Source organism: Ahaetulla prasina, chromosome 5 (assembly GCF_028640845.1).
Source record: "Ahaetulla prasina isolate Xishuangbanna chromosome 5, ASM2864084v1, whole genome shotgun sequence".
NCBI classification, from domain to species: Eukaryota; Metazoa; Chordata; class Lepidosauria; order Squamata; family Colubridae; genus Ahaetulla; species Ahaetulla prasina.
In genome coordinates, this window is record NC_080543.1 from 31490416 (window position 1) to 31511490 (window position 21075).

General features: G+C 36.9%; 1 protein-coding gene across 1 annotated transcript in view; it reads right to left on the reverse strand.

Moving 5' to 3' along the window:
• Positions 1 to 3207: 3207 nt before the first annotated feature.
• Positions 3208 to 21075, reverse strand: part of CCDC169 (coiled-coil domain containing 169) — a 40030-nt gene continuing 22162 nt past the window's right edge. Inside the window, exons 5-8 of the mRNA XM_058185617.1 lie at positions 17711 to 17809; positions 17277 to 17330; positions 6621 to 6697; positions 3208 to 4581 (exon numbers count right to left, since the gene is read on the reverse strand). Of these exons, the coding sequence (XP_058041600.1) occupies positions 4479 to 4581; positions 6621 to 6697; positions 17277 to 17330; positions 17711 to 17809 (333 nt within the window). The 3' untranslated portion in view covers positions 3208 to 4478. The remainder of the gene's footprint in view (positions 4582 to 6620; positions 6698 to 17276; positions 17331 to 17710; positions 17810 to 21075) is intronic.

A 21075-nucleotide genomic window follows, 5' to 3' on the forward strand; every position in this document is an offset into this window, starting at 1 on the left:
GATTACTGGGACCAGAGATTTAGTCTTCTGAGCTTTTGGACTCATGCAGGAAGCGATCTTCGGGGAACTTCTCTCCAGCAGAGTATTCAACTGTAATAAGCGCTCTGGGTCAAGCCAGGCCTTCCCTCTGAGGTACTTTGGTTCTGTGATAACTTGCACCTAGGGATGAACAACTACTGGACAATTGCTGTATTTTTCAGAGTATGACGCACCTTTTACCACCAGAGGGTGAAAATCTGTGTGCATCTTATAGTCTGAATGTAGCCCTGCCCAGCCTCTGAAATGGAGGTTTCAGAGGCTGAAAAAAGTCTATGAAACCTTCCTTGAGAGGCTGAAAAAAACCCTCTCAAATGGAGTTTCAGAGGCTGAAAAAAAAAAAGCAAGACACAGAGCTTACAACCAACAAACCTGTTGCTAAAGTTCATCTCTGGGAACAGCTGATTGGGGGTATTCTGGGAGGCCGATCCACCCCCAATCAGCTTTTTTCTTATTTTCCTCCCCAAAAACTAAGGTGCGCCTTAGTCTGAAAAATACAGTAGATTTCTACCCCTTTCTTATAAACCAGTTCTCCTGTTCTTACCAGCCCTCTGGGAAACCATAAGAGGATTGAAGGGAAAATCATCGCGCCATCATGATCTAGATATAGAATTAACATTATGAGATTGAATTATTCAGTATTGGCAATATATCAGGTATTTTAGAAGCTCTTGAAACATAGGCTCCATATTGAGCTGTCAAAATTTATTTTAACTGGACATACCTACATTTTTGTGTTGATGCTAAAGACACTTGTTTACAGCTGCTGAAAAAATATCATTAAACAATAATTGATCTAGTGTAAATTATACTCTTTTGCACCTATTGTTTCCAGTAAAAACGTTATCATACAATTCCAGGGCTTAGCACATAGCTATCCACATCCATGTGCTCTATGTATGGATGCCCAAAAAGCCAGAAGGAAGTTACCTCAAGTTAGCAATCCTATAGAGAAAGAACGGGCTGAGTGATAAGAAAGGGAATAAGAGCAGGGGTGAAATCTAAAAATTTTCCCTACCGGTTCTGTGGGCGTGGCTTAATTAGTGGGCATGGCTTGGTGGACAGATGACTGAGTGGGCGTGGCCAATAACAATAAATAATAAAAATAATAAACAAAGTATAAAAAACAATGAGGTACCATAAACCAACTTTTACACTTTACACACACACCACACCACACAACACAACTGACTCACACACAATGTAAAAGCAGCTGCACTTCACACTTCACACAAAAAGCTCAAAAACCAACTTTCACACTTTACACACACAACACACACACACACAATACCATATATAGCTTTCTGAGATTTTGTGTGTTTGTGTAGTTACTACAGAAACATACCAAATCTCAGAAAGCTGCACAAATATTTTATTATATTATTAAGGTTTGTGGACTTCAATTCCCAGAGTTCCTTAGCCAGCAAAGCCAACCAGCATTAGTTGCTCAGTGATGAAATAGATTATCTAAGTTTAGATTAGTTCTGTCTGGTGCTGAAAGTGAAATTGGGGCTTTCGGGCTAGGGAAAAAGCCATGCGGTCGATCAGTAATCAGGTAAGTGCCTTAGAATCTCTTAAAAGGAGGTTTTCTACATGTTTTCTACAGAAAACATGTTTTTTAAGGTTCTGCTGATGAGGAACTCAGGTGAGATTGCCAGAGGACCCTTAAAAAAATTTTTTTTAAAGTTTAAAGGCTCTGCCAATCTCAGCTGAGGGGCGGGATCCTCAAAGGCTTTTTTTTACTTTTAAAGGCATGTTTCGGCTGAAGAAAAACCTGTTTTTAAAAGTAAAAAAAAAACCCCTCTGCTGATGGTGTGGCTCAAAAGAGGCAGGGGGGGGCGGGGCCAGGGATTTTTGCTACCGGTCCTCCGAACAGCAGTCGCCATTGCTACTGGATCGTGCGAGCCGGTCCAAACCGGGAGCATTTCACCCCTGGATAAGAGAGTAAATAGTTAATTATCTATCCTGTATAGTCCCCTTGTGGTCAGTAGTTACAACATTCTAAGGTGTCTGCACCATTGGATTTGGACGTACAACAAACATAATGCTTGTGTTTTATAAATCATGACTTTTGATGATTCGTATCATACCAGATCATAATAATGTGTACAAGTCAAGGCTAAAACAAACTAAGGATTAGCAGTGTGTAAGTTTACGTCCCTACTATTATACTCACACAGATTCTTCCTAACATTTTAAACATTGTTTTAAAGAGCTAGTGATAACATGTATATCCACAATTGCTTTTTGCATATAACAATAGCATTTAGACTTATATACCGCTCCATAGTCCTTTCCATTTTTATGGATTTCTATTTCTAGAATTCCCAGTAATGGCCATATTGGCTAGGGAATTCTGCACTTACATTTATACTTCAGGAGGCCCTATCATTTGCAATAGGTGGCTTAGAGAATGTGAAATACAGTCATTCTCAGTTGAGCAAGTTTGATCATCTAGGAAGTTTACTTCATCCTCACTGCTTATGATAAATTAATGAAACAGGAGTCCTTCTCTTGCTCTGCCCAGTATTCCGACAGTTTCTTGAAATATATACCTTATTTCTAAGAAAAACTATATTCTAGCCATCTATTTCTTTCTAACGATGCACAAGTATTTTCTATGGCCATAAGGAAAACAAAGCCAGATTCCTTTAACCTAAATGTCAGTAGTGTTAAAAGAAATGACTGAGCACTTCATTAGTCTAAGAGTTTCTTGTACATTATTGGTTGGGATAGGTTTAGAAAATAATCCAGGAATGCCCCAGTATGAGGAGCATTACTAATTACAGTAAGGTCAATAGCTGTTTCAGCAACAATTCCTGGAAAATCTGAATGTAACAGCTTGGACTGTACAGCCAATAAGACAGTTCTGCTAACTTCATAAGAAATGGAAAGGAAAAAATATGCTCTGGACACAATTTTTATGTAGTCATAGAAGAACGTTTACTTCCAGCGCAATTCTCTGTTTGTTCGCTCTCATCCAAGAGCGAACAAACCAGCTCATGTTTTAGTGCAATACATGACCCATTAAGATAGTCCCCTTCACAAATAAGAAAGCTTATTTTAAAAGAAATGAGTTTATAAAATTCAATAAAATGTTAGAGGGATTGTTTTATGACTTAACATGATGAATTCAGTTATTGTAAATTGTAAAGCATGGTTTATGACTCATATATTAATTAAATCAGTGTAATCAATGAGAATTTTGTTCTGTAATATTTTTAATAAAACTTGAGATTTGTAAGTTAAAAGGAGTTAGGAACTATTGCAAAACCTTCCACAAATTATTCCATAATTCCACATTGATCAAATTCCTTCCGTTTTGTTCTTGCTTTTCAGAATTCTTTAATGAAGGACTGGCTACCAAACAGAAACATCACAATGGCTGGATTCACATGAGAACTATCCAAACATATGCCATATGTTGTAAGGCACATAGCACTGGATGATCCAGGGCTTGATTTATTTAGCATGATATCCAAATAGAAACTCTTTATTGTCTTCCTCATAAAATGCTTGTCACAGAGGCAAATAAAAATGTTATGGCTTCTCTTTTTGATTCCAAATAAGAACCAACCAGAATACTGATTCTGCACACATGAGAAAGGAAATTTTAGAGTTGTTTAGTCATTCACTCTGGAGTACTTAGTTGGGCAAGGCACATCTGGCTTATTTTTCAAAGGCAAGAGCAAATAGCCTGAACCAGATGAGTCCATTTTCAAAACAAGGAACAGGAAGAAATGACCCCAGTGCCCTCTCCCTAAAAGAATAGTTTCAAGACAAATATACCATGCAGACTGGACACACTGAACTGGAAGAATGTAAACGTTGCTTTCACTATAAATAAGGCCTACATTCAATTGACAGAAATTATTGACATTCTTTTATAGTGGCTCTGCTGCCTTTTCTATAATAAAACTACTTTTCAAAAGCTCGCATATCTCAGAATCCTGTTGTGCCTGCGTCCACTTCAGTTTGTTGAAAGAAGGCAAACTGCAGTGTGGAGTACAGAATCATAAACATCTACAGCTTCTTGCATTTCAACAAGAAATAAGGCTAATTGTACATGACACCATAAGCCATAAAGTAGCTTGTTTGCTTTTGGATTAGAATGATGTATTAGATCTGGTGACATCTTAAAGGACAGACCCAATACATTTAAAATCCACTAGAATTCTTCCTAACATTGTTCCCGTATGTAGAAAGCATACAGTATCTTGAGACTATGCCATAAGACTTTCTCTTCGAGGGTCCTTGGTGTTCTCTGAGCTTGATTGTTTTCTTGCTGATGTTTCATTATACAAACTAGGTAACATCACCAGTGCTAGTCCTGTATTTGAGTTGAGGAACCTTTAAAATACTATTTTAAAATAACATTTTGTGTTTACTGTAATTGCAAGTGGCAAAATAAACAATAAAAGGATAAATTCTAGAATAAGCAATCAGAGTTTCAGTTTTGGAAGATGCTTCACTCCTGCTGTTTTTTTAATTGGTCCCTTCTTTGGGTCCAGTATTCTTTGATTTCTTGGAATATTACACTTTCTCCTAAAATATAAAAAAAAAAATAGAAGAAAATTCAGAAAGCACACTTTCACTTGCCAGTTGCTATAGAAACGTGGCATTTTGTGATAATTGTTATACCACTACTAGATAGCAGGGCTGTAGCAAAATGGCCAACCTCATTTGCAGATGGCAAAAAATATGGAACATTTATTTTTTAAGAAGGGAGACAAGACTAGATTTTGGCTGGTTTTGAACGAGATGCATACCCTTGTACAATAACAGCAACCTCCTCTTAAAGAAATCTTTTAGCATGGCTGACTTCAATCACAGCAGAAGCATATATTCTTTTCCCACCGACACATTTTTACCATTTCATTTAAGACTGGATTGGATCAGACCAATGTTTTATTCAAAATCGTACAATGATGCCAGCTGTGCAATACAGGATTCATTTTTGGAGGGAAGCACTTAGGCACCAAACCTGGACCATAAGATTTTCCTTCTGTCATAACTTAAAATAGGTCACACTAAGCTATAATGAAATCATTTGATTTGAGCTTATTTTAATGTGTGAATCCAGACCTTTATGGTTTATAAAGTATGAATTATAGCTTAGCACATAGAAGCAAGACTGTGATGGCTTGTTAAATAATCCTTGGTTATAACAAACTGTGGCTTAGTATGAAATGAGAATCAAGGCAGTAAAAAGAGAGTGTTTTTAATTGCCTCAGTGAGACCTTAAAAGGCATGAATTTTTTTTAAAATGTCAAGTATTGTCTGGAGAAAATATTCTCCCATATTCTGTGTTGTTGCACAGAAGCTACGCATATTCTGAGCTCTTTCCAAGAAATCATGCTGCTTGTTAGAAAACTATATGAGCCTATCAGCATATTGCATTATTTCCCATTTAGAAGCTTGCCTTTAGATTTGACGTTCAAACTGGTTTATAGAAAAAAACAGCCTACTACAGATTTGCAGGAAAGAGTAAGAGTCAAAATGACGATCCTAAAAAATAGGATCACACTGCAATGGCTACCATCTTGACTTTTTAATCATATCCTACGGACACCCTTGTTATGATAATATATGAAACAATTAATTTCTACATCCTAAGGATTTTTTTGCTCATATATACACTTGTTATAAATACTGACATCCAGATAGTTCTTAATAAAGTGCTTTATAGGTCTCTAAATAAAAATATTACATTGATCTCCCGATTTTGTGAAAGGGATGTTTACAAAATAATATAATGTAAGCTGTTTGAATTGTGTGTTTGCTATTTTAGTATAAACACACTAGTACATTAGTTGGAAATGCCCAAAAAACTGACCAAAAAAGTCTTAATCTGTGTCTAGACACACTTTTAAATTGTAGCAGATGAGACAGCTAGATCTGATTTTCAAAATGGGACACTTAATTTTAGTTCTAAGGATAATCATGAATGCAATAATTATTTGCTTTGAGCAGATCACATAAATACCACACTCCAAAAGTCTTACATTCTAGACCCCTCAAAATGGGTTGGCTCTTTTCATGATGAATATTTAATAATAGAGAAATAGACTACTTTTTGTGATACCTATATAATTAAAAGAGTAAGTCTGACTTTTACAAACCTACATAAAGTAATTAGGAGGTGGAGTAATGCCATCTTAAAATTATCCGCATTATTATATAAAAGGGATTTGTGCCCTCTGAGCTTATTTATTTACTTCAAGTTTATTTTGCCTCTTTTAACACTTAAGAATGTATGTATGATGTTTTTCCTAACTTTATATCCACAACAATATCCCATGATAACTGGGCTAAGAAATTATAACTCATTCCAATGACCTTCAGATAGGACTTTGAATCTAATCTCCTTTGGTCCGTGGTTAACCATAGGTAACTGTAGCCAAAACAAAACAATTCACTTTCTAGCTTCATGTGCTACGTGAATTTACGAATTTCACGTGAATTTACGTGAATAGGTAATTTACGAAATAGACTGGGCTAAGAGGGGATGTGTCACCCTGCTACTAGTCCAACATCTTAGCATGAGTAATAGAGCCATTAAAGCATTACTGAAAACTATTTACCTCAGAACCTGGTTCTCCCTCTTCATTTCAGCTGCATCTATTTTCTGTTTCTCTAATGGTTTTAGAGATCCTGATATCTGCAAAAGTCAATATATATTAAGCCCTACTCTTCATAATATAGAGGAATTATTGAGTCTGTCATTTGCACCTCTATAACTGTCTGGTTTGGTTCTGCAACCCAACAAGAAAAACACAGACTTCAGAGGATAATCAGAACTGCAGAAAAAATAATTGCTACCAACCTGCCTTCCATTGAGGACCTGTATACTGCACGAATCAAGAAGAGGGCCGTGAAAATATTTACAGACCCCTCGCATCCTGGACATAAACTGTTTCAACTCCTACCCTCAAAACGACGCTATAGAGCACTGCACACCAGAACAAATAGACACAAGAACAGTTTTTTCCCCGAAGGCCATCACTCTGCTAAATAAATCATTAACCTGGAAGTAGAAGATAATGAAGGCCATACCGCAAGAGGAGATAACAACTTAAGTTGCCAATATGGGTTTGGATTCTACACAATGGCCTATGCTACTTTCATGAAAGACTACGGGGAAAAGTTGAGATACATCTTATTAAAATAAAGAGAGTGTTTGGCAGGGGCTCACCAAAATGTCAGGAGTAAAGTGCCAAACTGAAACACAGCCAAGGAACAGGGCCAAAAAATAAGAACACAAAGAGATAAGCACTAGACGAGGATCAGTTCTGTTTACGACATTGTAACAGATTGGCACTCAAAACCTCAGAAATTTAGATACCAATGAACAGAGTTTAGGAAATACTAGAGAACTAGCAATCCTAACTTAAAAAAACAAATTTGATGTTACAGACATTACTGAAACTTGATGAGATGACACTAATGATTGGCGCAAAGTTACAATTTATTCAAAATGAATAGACCCAATAACGGAGCAAGTAAACTACACTCTACATAAATAAAAAAATATCATTGCACATTCTGGAATCAGTTGAAAGGATACTGTTGAAAGATTTGTTTAAGAAAAAAGGAGGAATAACTGCTATAGACCATCTAGGCAAGTTCAGCAATAGAAACACCTATTACTCTAACAGTACCTTCTACTTCTATTGAAGATAGAGAGCAAAACGATTTCCTTTTATAACAGAACACATAAACACAGAAAAAGAATGAAAAGGAACCTATTTAAATCTCAACAGCAATCAGCTATTAATCCAGTTTCCAATGCTCAGGCATTGGAATGTTCACAGATTAAACTATCGCTTTCAGTGATAGTTAAGTGTTTACTGAATGCAGAAGTTAAAAAGAGAAGATGTCCATAGACCAGATACAGTAATTGATTTCTCCCCTTTTCTCTCTTTTCACTCTGCAATATATATACATTTATCACAAAATCCAAATGCACTAAGAGCTAGTTTTACAAATGGAAATGTTTTTCAGCAAATGCACCCCATTCTATAAGACAAGAGATAATTATACAGAGTGATCCATTTGCCTGCTGGTTTAAATACATGGATTCATGGCTAATTGCAGCCTTCTTCCTAGACTTGTACATGATGAAAAGAATAGCAGTTGTGTAATAGGGGTAAAATACAGTATTGTTATTTTCTTTTAACACTATTTAAAGAACAACTTCTTTGAGACAATAGAAGACAAAGTATATCTTCTTTATTACACAATAATATACATAGAGATACACACATAAACACACATGTGTGCATGGACATTGTATTACTCAGAGGCTTACTGATTCATGAGGAAAATTATTATTAGACTATAGGTCTATAATTTTGAACAATAAGAAGACATTCCAATTACAAGAAAAATTTAGAAACTGCTATTTATTTGTTTTCTCATAAAACGGAAAACGTTAAACCTATCTCTAGACCACTCTGGTTGGCACACTGAACAATTCTAGCTATAGAAAGGATTTGAAAATGTGATTAAAGTACACCCACACATCAGTTTGATATTGAAGGAATCTGGCACAAAACAAAATTGCATGTTGGACTTCAGATATTAATTTCACTTCAGTTGTATTAGTAGAGAGCAGATATTTCCAGTAAGAACCAGAAATTTAGGAATATTGTTTGAAAGGATTATCTACTGCTCCTTGTTAATACAATTTAAAATACTCTATAATCAATATCTACAACCCACACTGAGAGTAATGTGTAGGTGGGGGTGTAAATATGAGATATACAGGATCATTGCAAATAAGAACCTCAAACAAGCAAAACGGGGAAGCATGAAAAATTAAGTAGAATTGTATAATAGATTTAACAGGTTTTCTTTTAGGGTAAAAAGGTAAAGGTTCCCCGCACATATGTGCTAGTTGTTCCAGACTCTAGGGGGCGGTGCTCATCTCCGTTTCAAAGCCAAAAAGCCAGTGCTGTCCGAAGACGTTTTCATGGTCATGAGGCAGGCATGACTAAATGCCAAAGGCGCACGGAACACTGTTACCTTCCCATCAAACATGGTCCCTATTTTTCTACTTGTATTTTTTACGTGCTTTCAAACTGCTAAGTTGGCAGGAGCTTGGAAAAGTAACGGGGGCTCACCCCGTTATGTGGCACTAGGGATTCGAACCAGGGGTGAAATGCTCCTGGTTCAGACAGGGTCACCCGATCCGGTAGTGATGGCGGTGGGTGGTTCGAAGAACCGGTAGCAAGACTCCCTGCCCCCCCACATGCCCAGCGGAGCTGCACAATCATTAGAGACATTTTTTTTACTTTTAAAATGCTTTTAAAAGGAAAAAAACCCTCTGATGATCTTGCGGCTCAGCTGGGATCATCAGAACCTTTTAAAAGCATTTTTTCTACAACCTCTTCGGCCGAAGAGGCTGTAAAAAAATGCTTTTAAAGGGTTCTGTGATCAGGCAACTTAGTTGGAATCGCCAGAACCCTTTAAAAGCATTTTCTCTACAACCTTTTCGGCCAAAGAGGCTGTTAAAAAATGCTTTTAAAGAGTTCTGGCGATCAGACAACCCAGTGGAATTGCCAGAACCCTTTAAAAGCATTTTTTTACTACCTCTTTGGCCGAAGAGACTGTAAAAAATGCTTTTAAAGGGTTCTGGCGATCAGGCAACTCAGCTGGGATCGTCAGAACCCTTTAAAAGCATTTTCTCTACAACCTGATTTTAAAAGTAAAAAAAAAAAGTTGGCCATGCCCACCCAGTCACATTAACCCCCCCCCACCAAGCCACGCCCACAGAACCGGTAGTAACAAATTTTACATTTCACCCCGATTCGAACCGCTGACTTGCCGACCTTTCGATCGAAAAGCTCAGCTTCTTAGCTACTGAGCCATCACGTCCCTTCTCTTTTAGGGTACCAACTACTAATAAAAAATCTTCTTTAAAGTTTTTTTAAAATCCAGTAGTACTTGTTTCCTGAAATTACCTGCCTTTGAAAAATTTGATACATTGTAAAAGTCAGTTTCTTTCCACAGTTAAGTTGGTAGGCTTGTATTAAGCAGCAACAACAAATGACATCATGGTGTTACAATAATTAGGGTTGACATGTTATGAATCTTCTCCAGTTCAGGACCTGGTTATCTATGGATCATCTATTTCCCCAAATCATTGCCCATCTATCAAGACTTGGAAGAAAGAGCTATCGCCAGAGCCTGATCTTTAGGAAGTGCCATTTGTAGGGATCTTGGGTTCAGGTCCTCTTGTTCACTGAGCCCACCCCTTTAGAACAACCCTGTCCCTGACATCAGATAGATTCCACTTCTTTTGGCTTTTTCAGTAAATCTTTATAGAATAAGAGGGGTTGCATTTGTCATTCCTCCGGTGGGTAAATCTCTTGCATACAAGTATTTATGCTGATACAGCTTTCATCTTATTAAAGGTCTATAAACTGCTCAGAATTAGTTATGTTTGAAATAGCATATAAATGGAATATAAAGTATGGTGTTAATCAAGACAAGAAAGTCACCTTGCTCCCTGTATTCATTTTTCCAGAGAAAATTACTGTCAGCTCAGTTCAACACTAGGAACATAGATTAGGACTTTAACAGACAAAAACAGTATTGATAAACAAGATCCCTGGGAGATAAAGGAATCGATCAATAACTATTTTGTTGAAAGTACATGGCCTTAGTCAAACTCAAGTAGTATTCTTTGTACTACTGCCACGTTACCTCATCTTTCTGACCTCACTGAATAAATGATATTGTGCTATATCCAATCAAATATGTTATTGTAATCAATTACTAATTTTAGTGCACCAATCATAAGTATATTATAATTTGCAAACATCTATATGAAGAGGTTGCATATACAATCCTTTTTAGATAGCCTCAGCTGTCTCTGGTACAGAGGTGGGTTTCAGCAGGTTCTGACCAGTTCTGGAGAACAGGTAGCAGAAATTTGGAGTAGTTCAGAGAACCGGTAGTAAAAATTCTGATTGGGCAGACCCCCATCTATTCTCTGCTCCCAAGTCCCAGCTGATCGGGACAGTATCCTTCCCCTGGAGTGGGATGGGAATGGAGATTTTACAGTATCCTTCCCCTGCCATGTCCATCAAGCTACGCCCACCAAACAATGCCATACCCACCAAGCCACACCGGTAGTAAAAAAAATTTGAAACCCACCACTGCTCTGGTATTGTTAATAGAGGGTCTGATTCCCACTACTGAGGAATTATCTGGAAAAATTATCCTATAAAAGCATAATAAATAAAGTAATACAATTAAATAACATCTTGGATGATCCAAGATGGCGCCATGGAAGGCTGCCTTGGTGAATTGCTCTCTAATGGTTTCTTTATTTTTAATTATTCTCTGCAACAACTCACTATGGAGTTCTTAATCATGAGACCATCTGCTATGAATTAAGCAACATTTCTTTAAGGAACAGCTTTCTGTGATCTTATCCCGCCCCGTCTTTACAAACACAGAGGAGATTCGAACACAGGAAGAAGCAATTTCCCCGGAGCTATGGATTACCAAGAAAACGAAAGGAAATGGAGACGAGGTAAAAGGGCGGGAATTTTAACAAACTAAGGAATAGGGGAACTAGAACTGCTCTGCCTTCAATCTTCCTGACAAATTTACGTTCACTTCCTAACAAGATGGATGAAATACTCCTTTTAAACAGATGCAACTCTGATTTTCACAGTGCAGCTGCCCTATGCTTTATTGAAACCTGGTTACATGATGATATTGATGACAACAGCATGCAAATTCCAGGGTTTCAGATACATACAGCAGAAAGAATTGCAGAATCATCAGGTAAAAAGAAGGGAGGAGGCTTATGCTTATATATCAACAACAGCTGGTCTCAGGATATAACTATAATATATAAATTCTGTGATGAAAACTTAGAGTCTTTACATATCAACTGTAAATAATTTTACTGTCCACGCAAGTTCTCTTCATTTCTACTAATTGCTGTTTATGTCCCCCTACAAGCCTGTGTAAACAGGGTATTTACAAGGCATCTCAGACACACCAATAACAGCCAAGCCTCCTACAACTGACTCCATCCCATTGGATTCACAACCCCCAGTGATCACAGAAAATGAAGTGCAAGACCTATTTCACAGACAAAAGCCAGAAAAAGCTCCAGGCCCAGACAAGATAACTCCTTCTTTTTTTTTATTATTTACATTTATATCCCGCCCTTCTCCGAAGACTCAGGACGGCTTACAGTGTGTAAGGCAATAGTCTCATTCTATTTGTATATTTACAAAGTCAACTTATTGCCCCCCCAACAATCTGGGTCCTCATTTTACCTACCTTATAAAGGATGGAAGGCTGAGTCAACCTTGGGCCTGGTGGGACTAGAACCTGCAGTAATTGCAGGCAGCTGTGTTTTAATAACAGGCTATCTTACAGCCTGAGCCACCACGGCCCTTCTTGCTTAAAAGTCTGTGCTGACCAATCCCCCCCCCCGTATCTTCAATAAATCGCTAGAAATGTGCTGTATTCCTTCTTTCTTCGAACGCACTACTATCATCCCAATGCCAAAGAAGCCCACCATCAAGGAACTGAACGACTACAGACCAGTTGCTCTAACATCTGTAGTTATGAAAAACCTTTGAAAGGCTAGTGCTGTCTCACTTGAAAACCATCATGGATCTGCTGTTAGACCCCCTGCAATTTGCATACTGAGCAAATAGATCAAAAGATGATGCTGTTAATATGGCTCTGCACTACATCCTACAACATCCTGAATCTCCAAAGACCTACGCAAGGGTCTACTTTGTAAACTTTAGTTCAGCATTCAACATCATCATTCCAGACATTCTTTTAACTAAGCTAAACCAGCTAGCAGTACCTGAACATACTTGTAAATGGATCATAAGCTTCCTAACAGACAGGAAGCAGCACATGAAGCTAAGCAGAATCACATCAGATACCTATACAATTAGCACAGGGGCCCCACAAGGCTGTGTGCTCTCTCCACTTCTCTTCCCTCTATATACTAATGACTGCATCTCAAATAATCCATCTGTTAAACTACTGAAGTTCGCAGATGACACAACTGTGATCTGTCTCATTCGAGACAATGATGAATCCGCATACAGACAGGATGTTGAACAACTAACCACGTGGTGAGATCAGAACCATCTGGAACTAAACACACTCAAAACCGTAGAAATGGTGATGGACTTTAAGAGAAGCTCTCCCATGCCATCACCTCTTACAATACTAGACAACACAGTATCAACAGTAGAGACCTTCAAATTTCTAGGTTCTACCTTATCTCATGACCTAAAATAGACAGGTAACATCAAAAACGTCATCAGAAAAGCACAACAAAGAATGTTCTTTCTGTGCCAACTCAGAAAGCTCAAACTGCCCAAGGAGCTGCTGATACAGTTCTACAGAGGAATTATTGAGTCTGTCATCTACACCTCTATAACTTTCTGGTTTGGTTCTGCAACCCAACAAGACAGACACAGAGAATTATTAGAACTGCAGAAAAAACAATTGCTCCCAACCTGCCTCCATTGAGGACCTGTATACTGCACGAGTCAAAAAAGGGGCTGTGAAAATATTTACAGACCCCTCGCATCCTGGACATAAACCCTCAAAATGACACCACAGAGCACTGCACACCAGAACAACTAGACTTAAGAACAGTTTTTTCCCCGAATGCCATCACTCTGCTAAACAAATAATTCCCTCAACACTGTCAAACTAGTTACTAAGTCTGCATTATTATTAATCTTCTCAACATTGCTATCACCAATCTCTTCCCACTTATGACTATATGACTGTAATCTTGTTGCTGGTATCCTTAAGATTTATATTGATTGTTTCCCTATCATTAAGTGTTGTATCTTATGATTCTTGACGAATGTATCTTTTCTTTTATGTATTCCAAGAGCGTATGCACCAAAACAAATTCCTTGTGTGTCCAATCAAACTTGGCCAATAAAGAATTCTATTCTATTCTATTCTATTCTATTCTGTTCTATTCTATTCTGTTCTGTTCTGTTCTGTTCTGTTCTGTTCTGTTCTGTTCTGTTCTGTTCTGTTCTGTTCTGTTCTGTTCTATTCTATTCTGTTCTGTTCTGTTCTTTTACACATGAATGTGATAGTTATAACTACCTACTGCTTTATTTACCGTCACTGAGGTAATTTTGCTTCTTTCTTCAATTTTCCTTCAATAGTAGTTGTGTACATATATTTTTTGAAAACTAGACTTGTGCATCTGTTGAAATAGGCTATGATTCATAAGAATAAATATAATAATACATTTGTTTATCTTTAGAAAGTACCAGTATAGTTTTCTGTTTTCATTTATGTGTACATTTAATAAGCATTGTAAACAATACAAGAAAGTACACACAAACCTGAATATTTTTTAAACCTCCAGCTTTTCACAATTAAAAACTCAAAATACTCCCATTATATTGCTAATGCTATTGAAGACTCAATTGTGACTGGAATGATATATAAGTCTAGTAAAACCAACAAACAAATAAACAAATTTGATTAACCTTTCCTCCCTCCCTCTCAAACAAAGCCTCACTGATGGAACCAGTTAGGAGAATGCAGGTGATGATGACATGTCAGGGCTGACTCTACTTTTCAGTAAAAACACTTTTTTTAACATTAATTAAAATAACATTATCCCAAGCTGATCAACAGCAATTCATGATTCCAGAAATACTTCAAACTGCTAGGTTTAAATATTTTAAGCTTTAAAGGGTTTAAGGCCTTGTCACCTAAAAGGCTGACATTTCCAATGTCAGGTAAAAATAATAATAAAAAATATTCCTTCAGTATTTTGAATACTGCATGCCAAGAAAGACATTCATGAATAGTGAAGCTTAGAAAAATGTCCTCTGTGGCCTTTCAAATGTTACTAAGCTTAAATTTGACAGTTCCAGCAAAAATGGCCAATGGTGAAAGCTAACTAGGAACTGTAGTTCTGGAGACCAATGCTGTTCCCTTTGAGAAATTGTGCAGGTGTCTATAGGAGAGATAACATTTTAAGTAGAAAAGGTATTCTACTAAAATTACAGTAATTTTTTTTGTAATTCTGCTATGTCTGTTCTGTTGCTAATTACATTTTTAGAAGAATTTATTTTGTAAGCTGAAAAAAAATCAAATTATTGTCGCAGAATTTAATTTTTTTTTCTAGTGCATCATGCATTCTATTTTTAAAAAGGAAGCCCTACTGGTTCTTTAGAATAGAATAGAATAGAATAGAATAGAATAGAATAGAATAGAATAGAATAGAATAGAATAGAATAGAATTTTTTTTATTGGCCAAGTGTGATTGGACACACAAGGAATTTGTCTTGGTGCATATGCTCTCAGTGTACATAAAAGAAAAGATACCTTCATCAAGGTACAACACTTACAACACTTAATGATAGTCATAGGGTACAAATTTAACACTTAATGTTACAACACTTAATGATAGTCATAGGCTACAATTAAGCAATCAGGAAACAATCAATATCAGTATAAATTGCAAGGATACAAGCAACAAAGTTACAGTCATAAGTGGAAGGAGATGGGTGATGGAGAACGATGAGAAGATTAATAGTAGTGCAGATTTAGCAAATAGTTTGACAGTGTTGAGGGAAATATTTGTTTAGCAGAGTAATGGCGTTTGGGAAAAAATTGTTCTTGTGTCTAGTTGTTCTGTTGTGCAGTGCTCTATAGCGTCGTTCTGAGGGTAGGAGTTGAAACAGTTTGTGTCCAGGATGTGAGGTAGTTGTAAATATTTTTACAGCCCTCTTTTTGATTCGTGCAGTATACAGGTCCTCAATGGAAGGCAGGTTGAGAGCAATTGTTTTTTCTGCAGTTCTAATTATTCTCTGAAGTCTGTGTCTTTTAGATTCAAATGGAGATTATTCTTAAAAATGGAAATTAATTATTATTCTCACTCTCAACCACCCTTCTTTTTTAAAAACATTAAATATATTCATAAATTTTATAAATTTTAATAAAATGTGCTAGTCTGAAAAGACTCCTCCTGGTTTTTAGCTACTGTAGCCTAACAATGCTTTGTCATATGATATCTTAGAATGCGTTTGCATCTGTGTGTAAAGCAATTTTAGTCCTATTTGGTGGAAAAATAGTGCAAGTTCCACCAAGAACTTTTGCAAAGCAGAGTGGAAAGATGAAGCAAGAAAATAATACTCATAATCCCATTTTGGATGCTTTAAAGATAGGCCCCAAACATTGAATTTGTACATTTTTTAAAAAACAGAAAGTTACAGTATATCCAAAGTGACTTATGAATGAACATATATGTAAATACCATGGATTGGTGATAGGTAAAATAGGTGAATTTATTATTACTTGTAATCTGAAGCAAAACTCCCAACAAAATTACATTTATAGGTTCATTAAATAGTTTATCTTCTACAACATAGTGCTCTGTACAGATGCAATGCTTCCACTAATTTTAATAAGCTTAGGAAAGGAAGAACTAGGGGCAGAAGAATAATGATCAATGAAATTTATGAGTGTACAAGTAATATATTTTAATACAATACACAATTTAGTTAAGAGTTAAGGATCAGTAACATCATATATCCAATCTTTAAGTTTATAATGGCAGAAAGAAAATGGCAAGACTGATTAACATCTGCCTCCAGCTAGTCTACTTGACTCAGCTTTGCAGAATTTTCTAGCCAAGAGGTGAATCAGCTTAAAATAGACAAGGAAAGTCCAGAAAGAAAAGAGTAATGGTTGGTTTAGGATAGAGGTCTGCAACCTTAAATACTCAAAAGACCTATTTGGACCCGTTTCCCACAGAAAACACCGGGAGCCACAAAACCTGGGTGGGCGAGGACAACACAATGTCACTCACTTACACCAGTCATATGACCCCCCCCCACCATGCCTACCCAACTGGTCATTAGGGCAGAGAACCAGTTGTTAAAAAACACCGGGAATCACAAAATCCTTTTGACATATCTCTCTCTCCCCTCCCTCCCTTTCTCCCCCACCCCTCTGTATCTCTGTCTCTTTCCCCCCCACTCTTTCTGTATCTCTCTGTCTCTGCCCTGGCCGCTTTTCCATTCCTCGTCGTCACCCTTACCTTCTCAGGCCAGGTGAGAAGTGACTGGGAGGGGAAGGCAAAGGATGGGGCCAGTGACATGGAGCCACAGCAGAGGGCCCAAAGAGCTGCAGGTTGCTGACCCCTAGTTTGGGACAAAATATTTTCTTATCATTCTACAGATTTTTAGACTTACTTGTGTAATCATTGCTAAGTATGCACGGCGTTCATCATTGGCTTTATGGTAAGCCTAAATTCCAAAAGAAGAAATAAATGAATAAAACAGAAAATTAGAGAATAGGCATAGTCCAAGATGCATATATATATATATATATATTTGTGCGAGCAAAGCACGAAGCCAAAAGCACCAGTCTGAAAATAACGAGTGAGACCTCGTTGAAACGTCGCCAAGATACTCTCAACTTTACAGGGGAAAAGACCCGAATACGCCAAGACCTACATACCTATACCCGTGAAAACCTACGAAAATACACACACACTTCACACACACACACACACACACACACACACACACACACACGATAGTGACTGAATTATTTTCAATATAACAGATGACCATGAAGCACCTTAAGATGGATATATTTTAGAACAACTATGATAAATACAGACCTTTGCCTCTTGATCCAGTCTAAGTTCATATTCCTTCAGCTGGTTCTGGAGACCTTTCTTCTCCTCTTCCAGTTTTTTAAGAAACTGATTTAAAGAATCCTGATATTAAATATGCAAATAAAATAAAATATATCATGTTGTTAGTTTTACTGCTATTCTGTTACCCAATGAAAAAGGTCATTAGCAATTTAGAATTGATTGCATGCTTTAAACCTAATTATAAGCTATAATTTCAAAGTGTCTTATTTACTTGCCCAAGCAACTGCAGAGACATACAACAGGATTGGTTTGGGGATACTTTTAATTTTCTCTAGAATCTAGCTTTACGTCAGTGTATTGTTTTTTGGTCCTCTCTCAACTCTGCAAACATGTGGGAGATGGGCTATCTAGAAACTATATCTATATCTATATCTATATCTATATCTATCTATCCATCCATCCATATATCCATCCATCCATATACACAGACACACATACAGATACATACACACGTGTCTGTGTGATATATATGTGTATACACACACACACACACACACACACACACACACACACATTAATAAATCCATTAACCCCTTACTGAAGAAAATTCAACTACAGAATTTTGTTGAACAAGGAACTTTGTTCCTTGTTCAACAACTACATATCCATGCAAAAACTTGTCTTGGCTTTTTGATTTTTCAAAACCTCATGGATGGGTTTTTTTTCAGATACAAGGGAAACCATGAAATATTGCAGTTTGAATAAGATACAGACTTCAGGAAAAGATAAGTTACAGTCCCTGTTATGTGCAATTTCAGGAAAATGTTTTATTTAAATTATGATGTGACAACAATTCATGATCTGAAACAAAATTCTGTTCTAATGAAATGTAGTTTAAAAATTTACACACCTACCCACAGAAAACTCAAATCTGTGAAAAATCAGTATACAAGCTTGATTATTACCATAGTTTGTTTTGCAAACAGTTAAACAGAAGGAACTACTGCCCTTCTGACTGTACTCACTATAAACACTATGATCACATTTTACCACTATGGAAATAAAGGAGTGTATATCTATCTACTCAGAAATAAGTACCACTAATACCTATTTAAATAGGTATTCCTAATGCCTATTTCCAAGTAAACATATGAGAATAGCTCTACTGAATACAGAAGGATTTATTTCAAAGTCAACAGGAATTCTAAATCTCAGCAGAAAGTTTATTGCACAACCCTTCACAATTTCAGTGTTTCATATGAAATGAACATAGAATATAAATTACTTATGAGTTTACACTCTATATGAAAGAAATCTCTATAGCTAAACCTTCCATAAGGTAATAAAATAGTTTAAAAAATCACAAAATAGAATTTATAGTGATGTAGATAGAAATGACATATTACTTAAAAAGATGCTGACATATTGCAATAAATCCCCCAATGATTTAGATGTTAGAAAACTGACACCAGAGCCACAGTTTTCAAGAGTTTTCCTACAATTTACAGCAAGATGGTAATTTTAATCCTCTAGAATAAGGAAGTAATATACATCATGAAAATACACAAAGCTATTTTTTTGCTCATAATAAACTAAAATCTCAAAGGGAGGGGAGAGAAGAGAAGATACTGTTTTAAAATGGGCTGGCAACACTAATGCCACTTGAGGGAGGTTCTGACCTCCAAAATTTTAAAAAGTATTTCTTAAAAAAATTAAAAATGGTAAGAAGCACAAGAGATTTTGAAAAGATGCACGATATATCATGAATTTCTGACCATTTTACTTACAGCTGTTAAATAAAGTCAAAAGAAACTTAATGGGCCAGAAACTTAACTAATACGCTTCAGTATTTTAGAGATTGACAAATTATAGTGCTTTACCTCAAAAATACTTTGAAACAATGCCCAGAATAGTTAGCGAACCTGCATTTTTATTAATTGAAAAATCTGGAAAATGACTGCTAAAGGACTGTTTAATATTCAGAGGTCTAACAATTGCAACACTTATTTTCTAAAGAAAACCAGATTTTAAAAAACCTCACAGATACCAATGCAGGGAACCATTGTTAGCAAAGATGTACCATCGGGTATTCAGCTAAACCTGATGCAGCCTAGTCTAGGTATAAAAAACAAAAGGAATGAAAACAAGATTTGAGAAACTGAGATTAAGAGAATCTGTTCTTTTTGAGCAATATGGAGAGAAAGCCAAGAGTTGAAATGAATATCTAACCACAGCAGGGATCCTCAGTTTTTATTTCTACCTACCTACCTACCTACCCACCCACCAACCCATCCACCCACCCACCCACCAATCTATCCAATTTAGAAACTATCCATTCTTCTTCAGAGGGACTCTGAGTGATGTACAAATAAATGCTAAAACATCAAAACTGTATATAAATTCTAAAAAGTGGCAAAAATAATCAAAATTTAACATCAAAATGGGGGATCCTTCAGGGTGTTAACCAGCCCCATGGTTGCATGGTCCTCTGTGAGCCCCAAACAAGACAATAGTGCCATGTTTTCAAACCTTTCCAAAAGGAGAGTTGGGGGTCCACTTCCACCTCTGAGGGGGAGAGAGAGAATGTTCCAAAGGGCAGGGCAACAGTGGGACAACTGCAAAGAAGGCTCTCTTCCTAGACCGCCTGTTGTAATTCGTTAACTGTTGGGATCTGCAACATACCTTTAGGCACCCTCAGAATTTTGAGTGTGTGTTATGACAGCCTCACTAAATGTCTGCCATGATAGGCCTAGACCAGGGGTGTCAAACTCGCAGCCTGTGGCCCGGATGTGTCATATGCTGGCCATCCCCATGCCCATTTTAGTGAAGGGGTAAAAAAAGTCACAATATGTCACATGATGACAACATGATGACGTGTTTGACATCCCTGGCCTAGACAGTCACAAAATTCACCAGAAAGCAAATTGGCGAGATTGCTCTCAACCAATATAAATATATATCTATATCTATATCTATATCTCTCTATCTCTCTCTCTCTCTCTCTCTATCTATCTATCTATCTATATGTCTTTGGTTATTCGGGTTTGCTCCAGCGTAAAATTGGAAGTTTTTTAAAATTGGAACAAACCCGAATAACCAAAGGCCTACATACAAACACCTGCGAAAACCTCAGAAAACATATGTGTGTGTGTGTTTGTGTGTGTGTGTGTGTGTGTGTGTGTAGGTCTTTGGTTGTACGGGTTTTCTCCCGTGTAAAATTGGAAGTGTCTTGGTGACATTTCGACGAAGTCTCATTCGTCATCTTCAGGCTTCACCTTCATGCTTCTGGGAGCAATGTGTGATCACAGCTGTTTCTTCCTTTTAATTGCTAGTGGGGGTTTGAACTGATTGGGTGGGAGCTTGGCTGTGCTCTGATTGGATGGGGA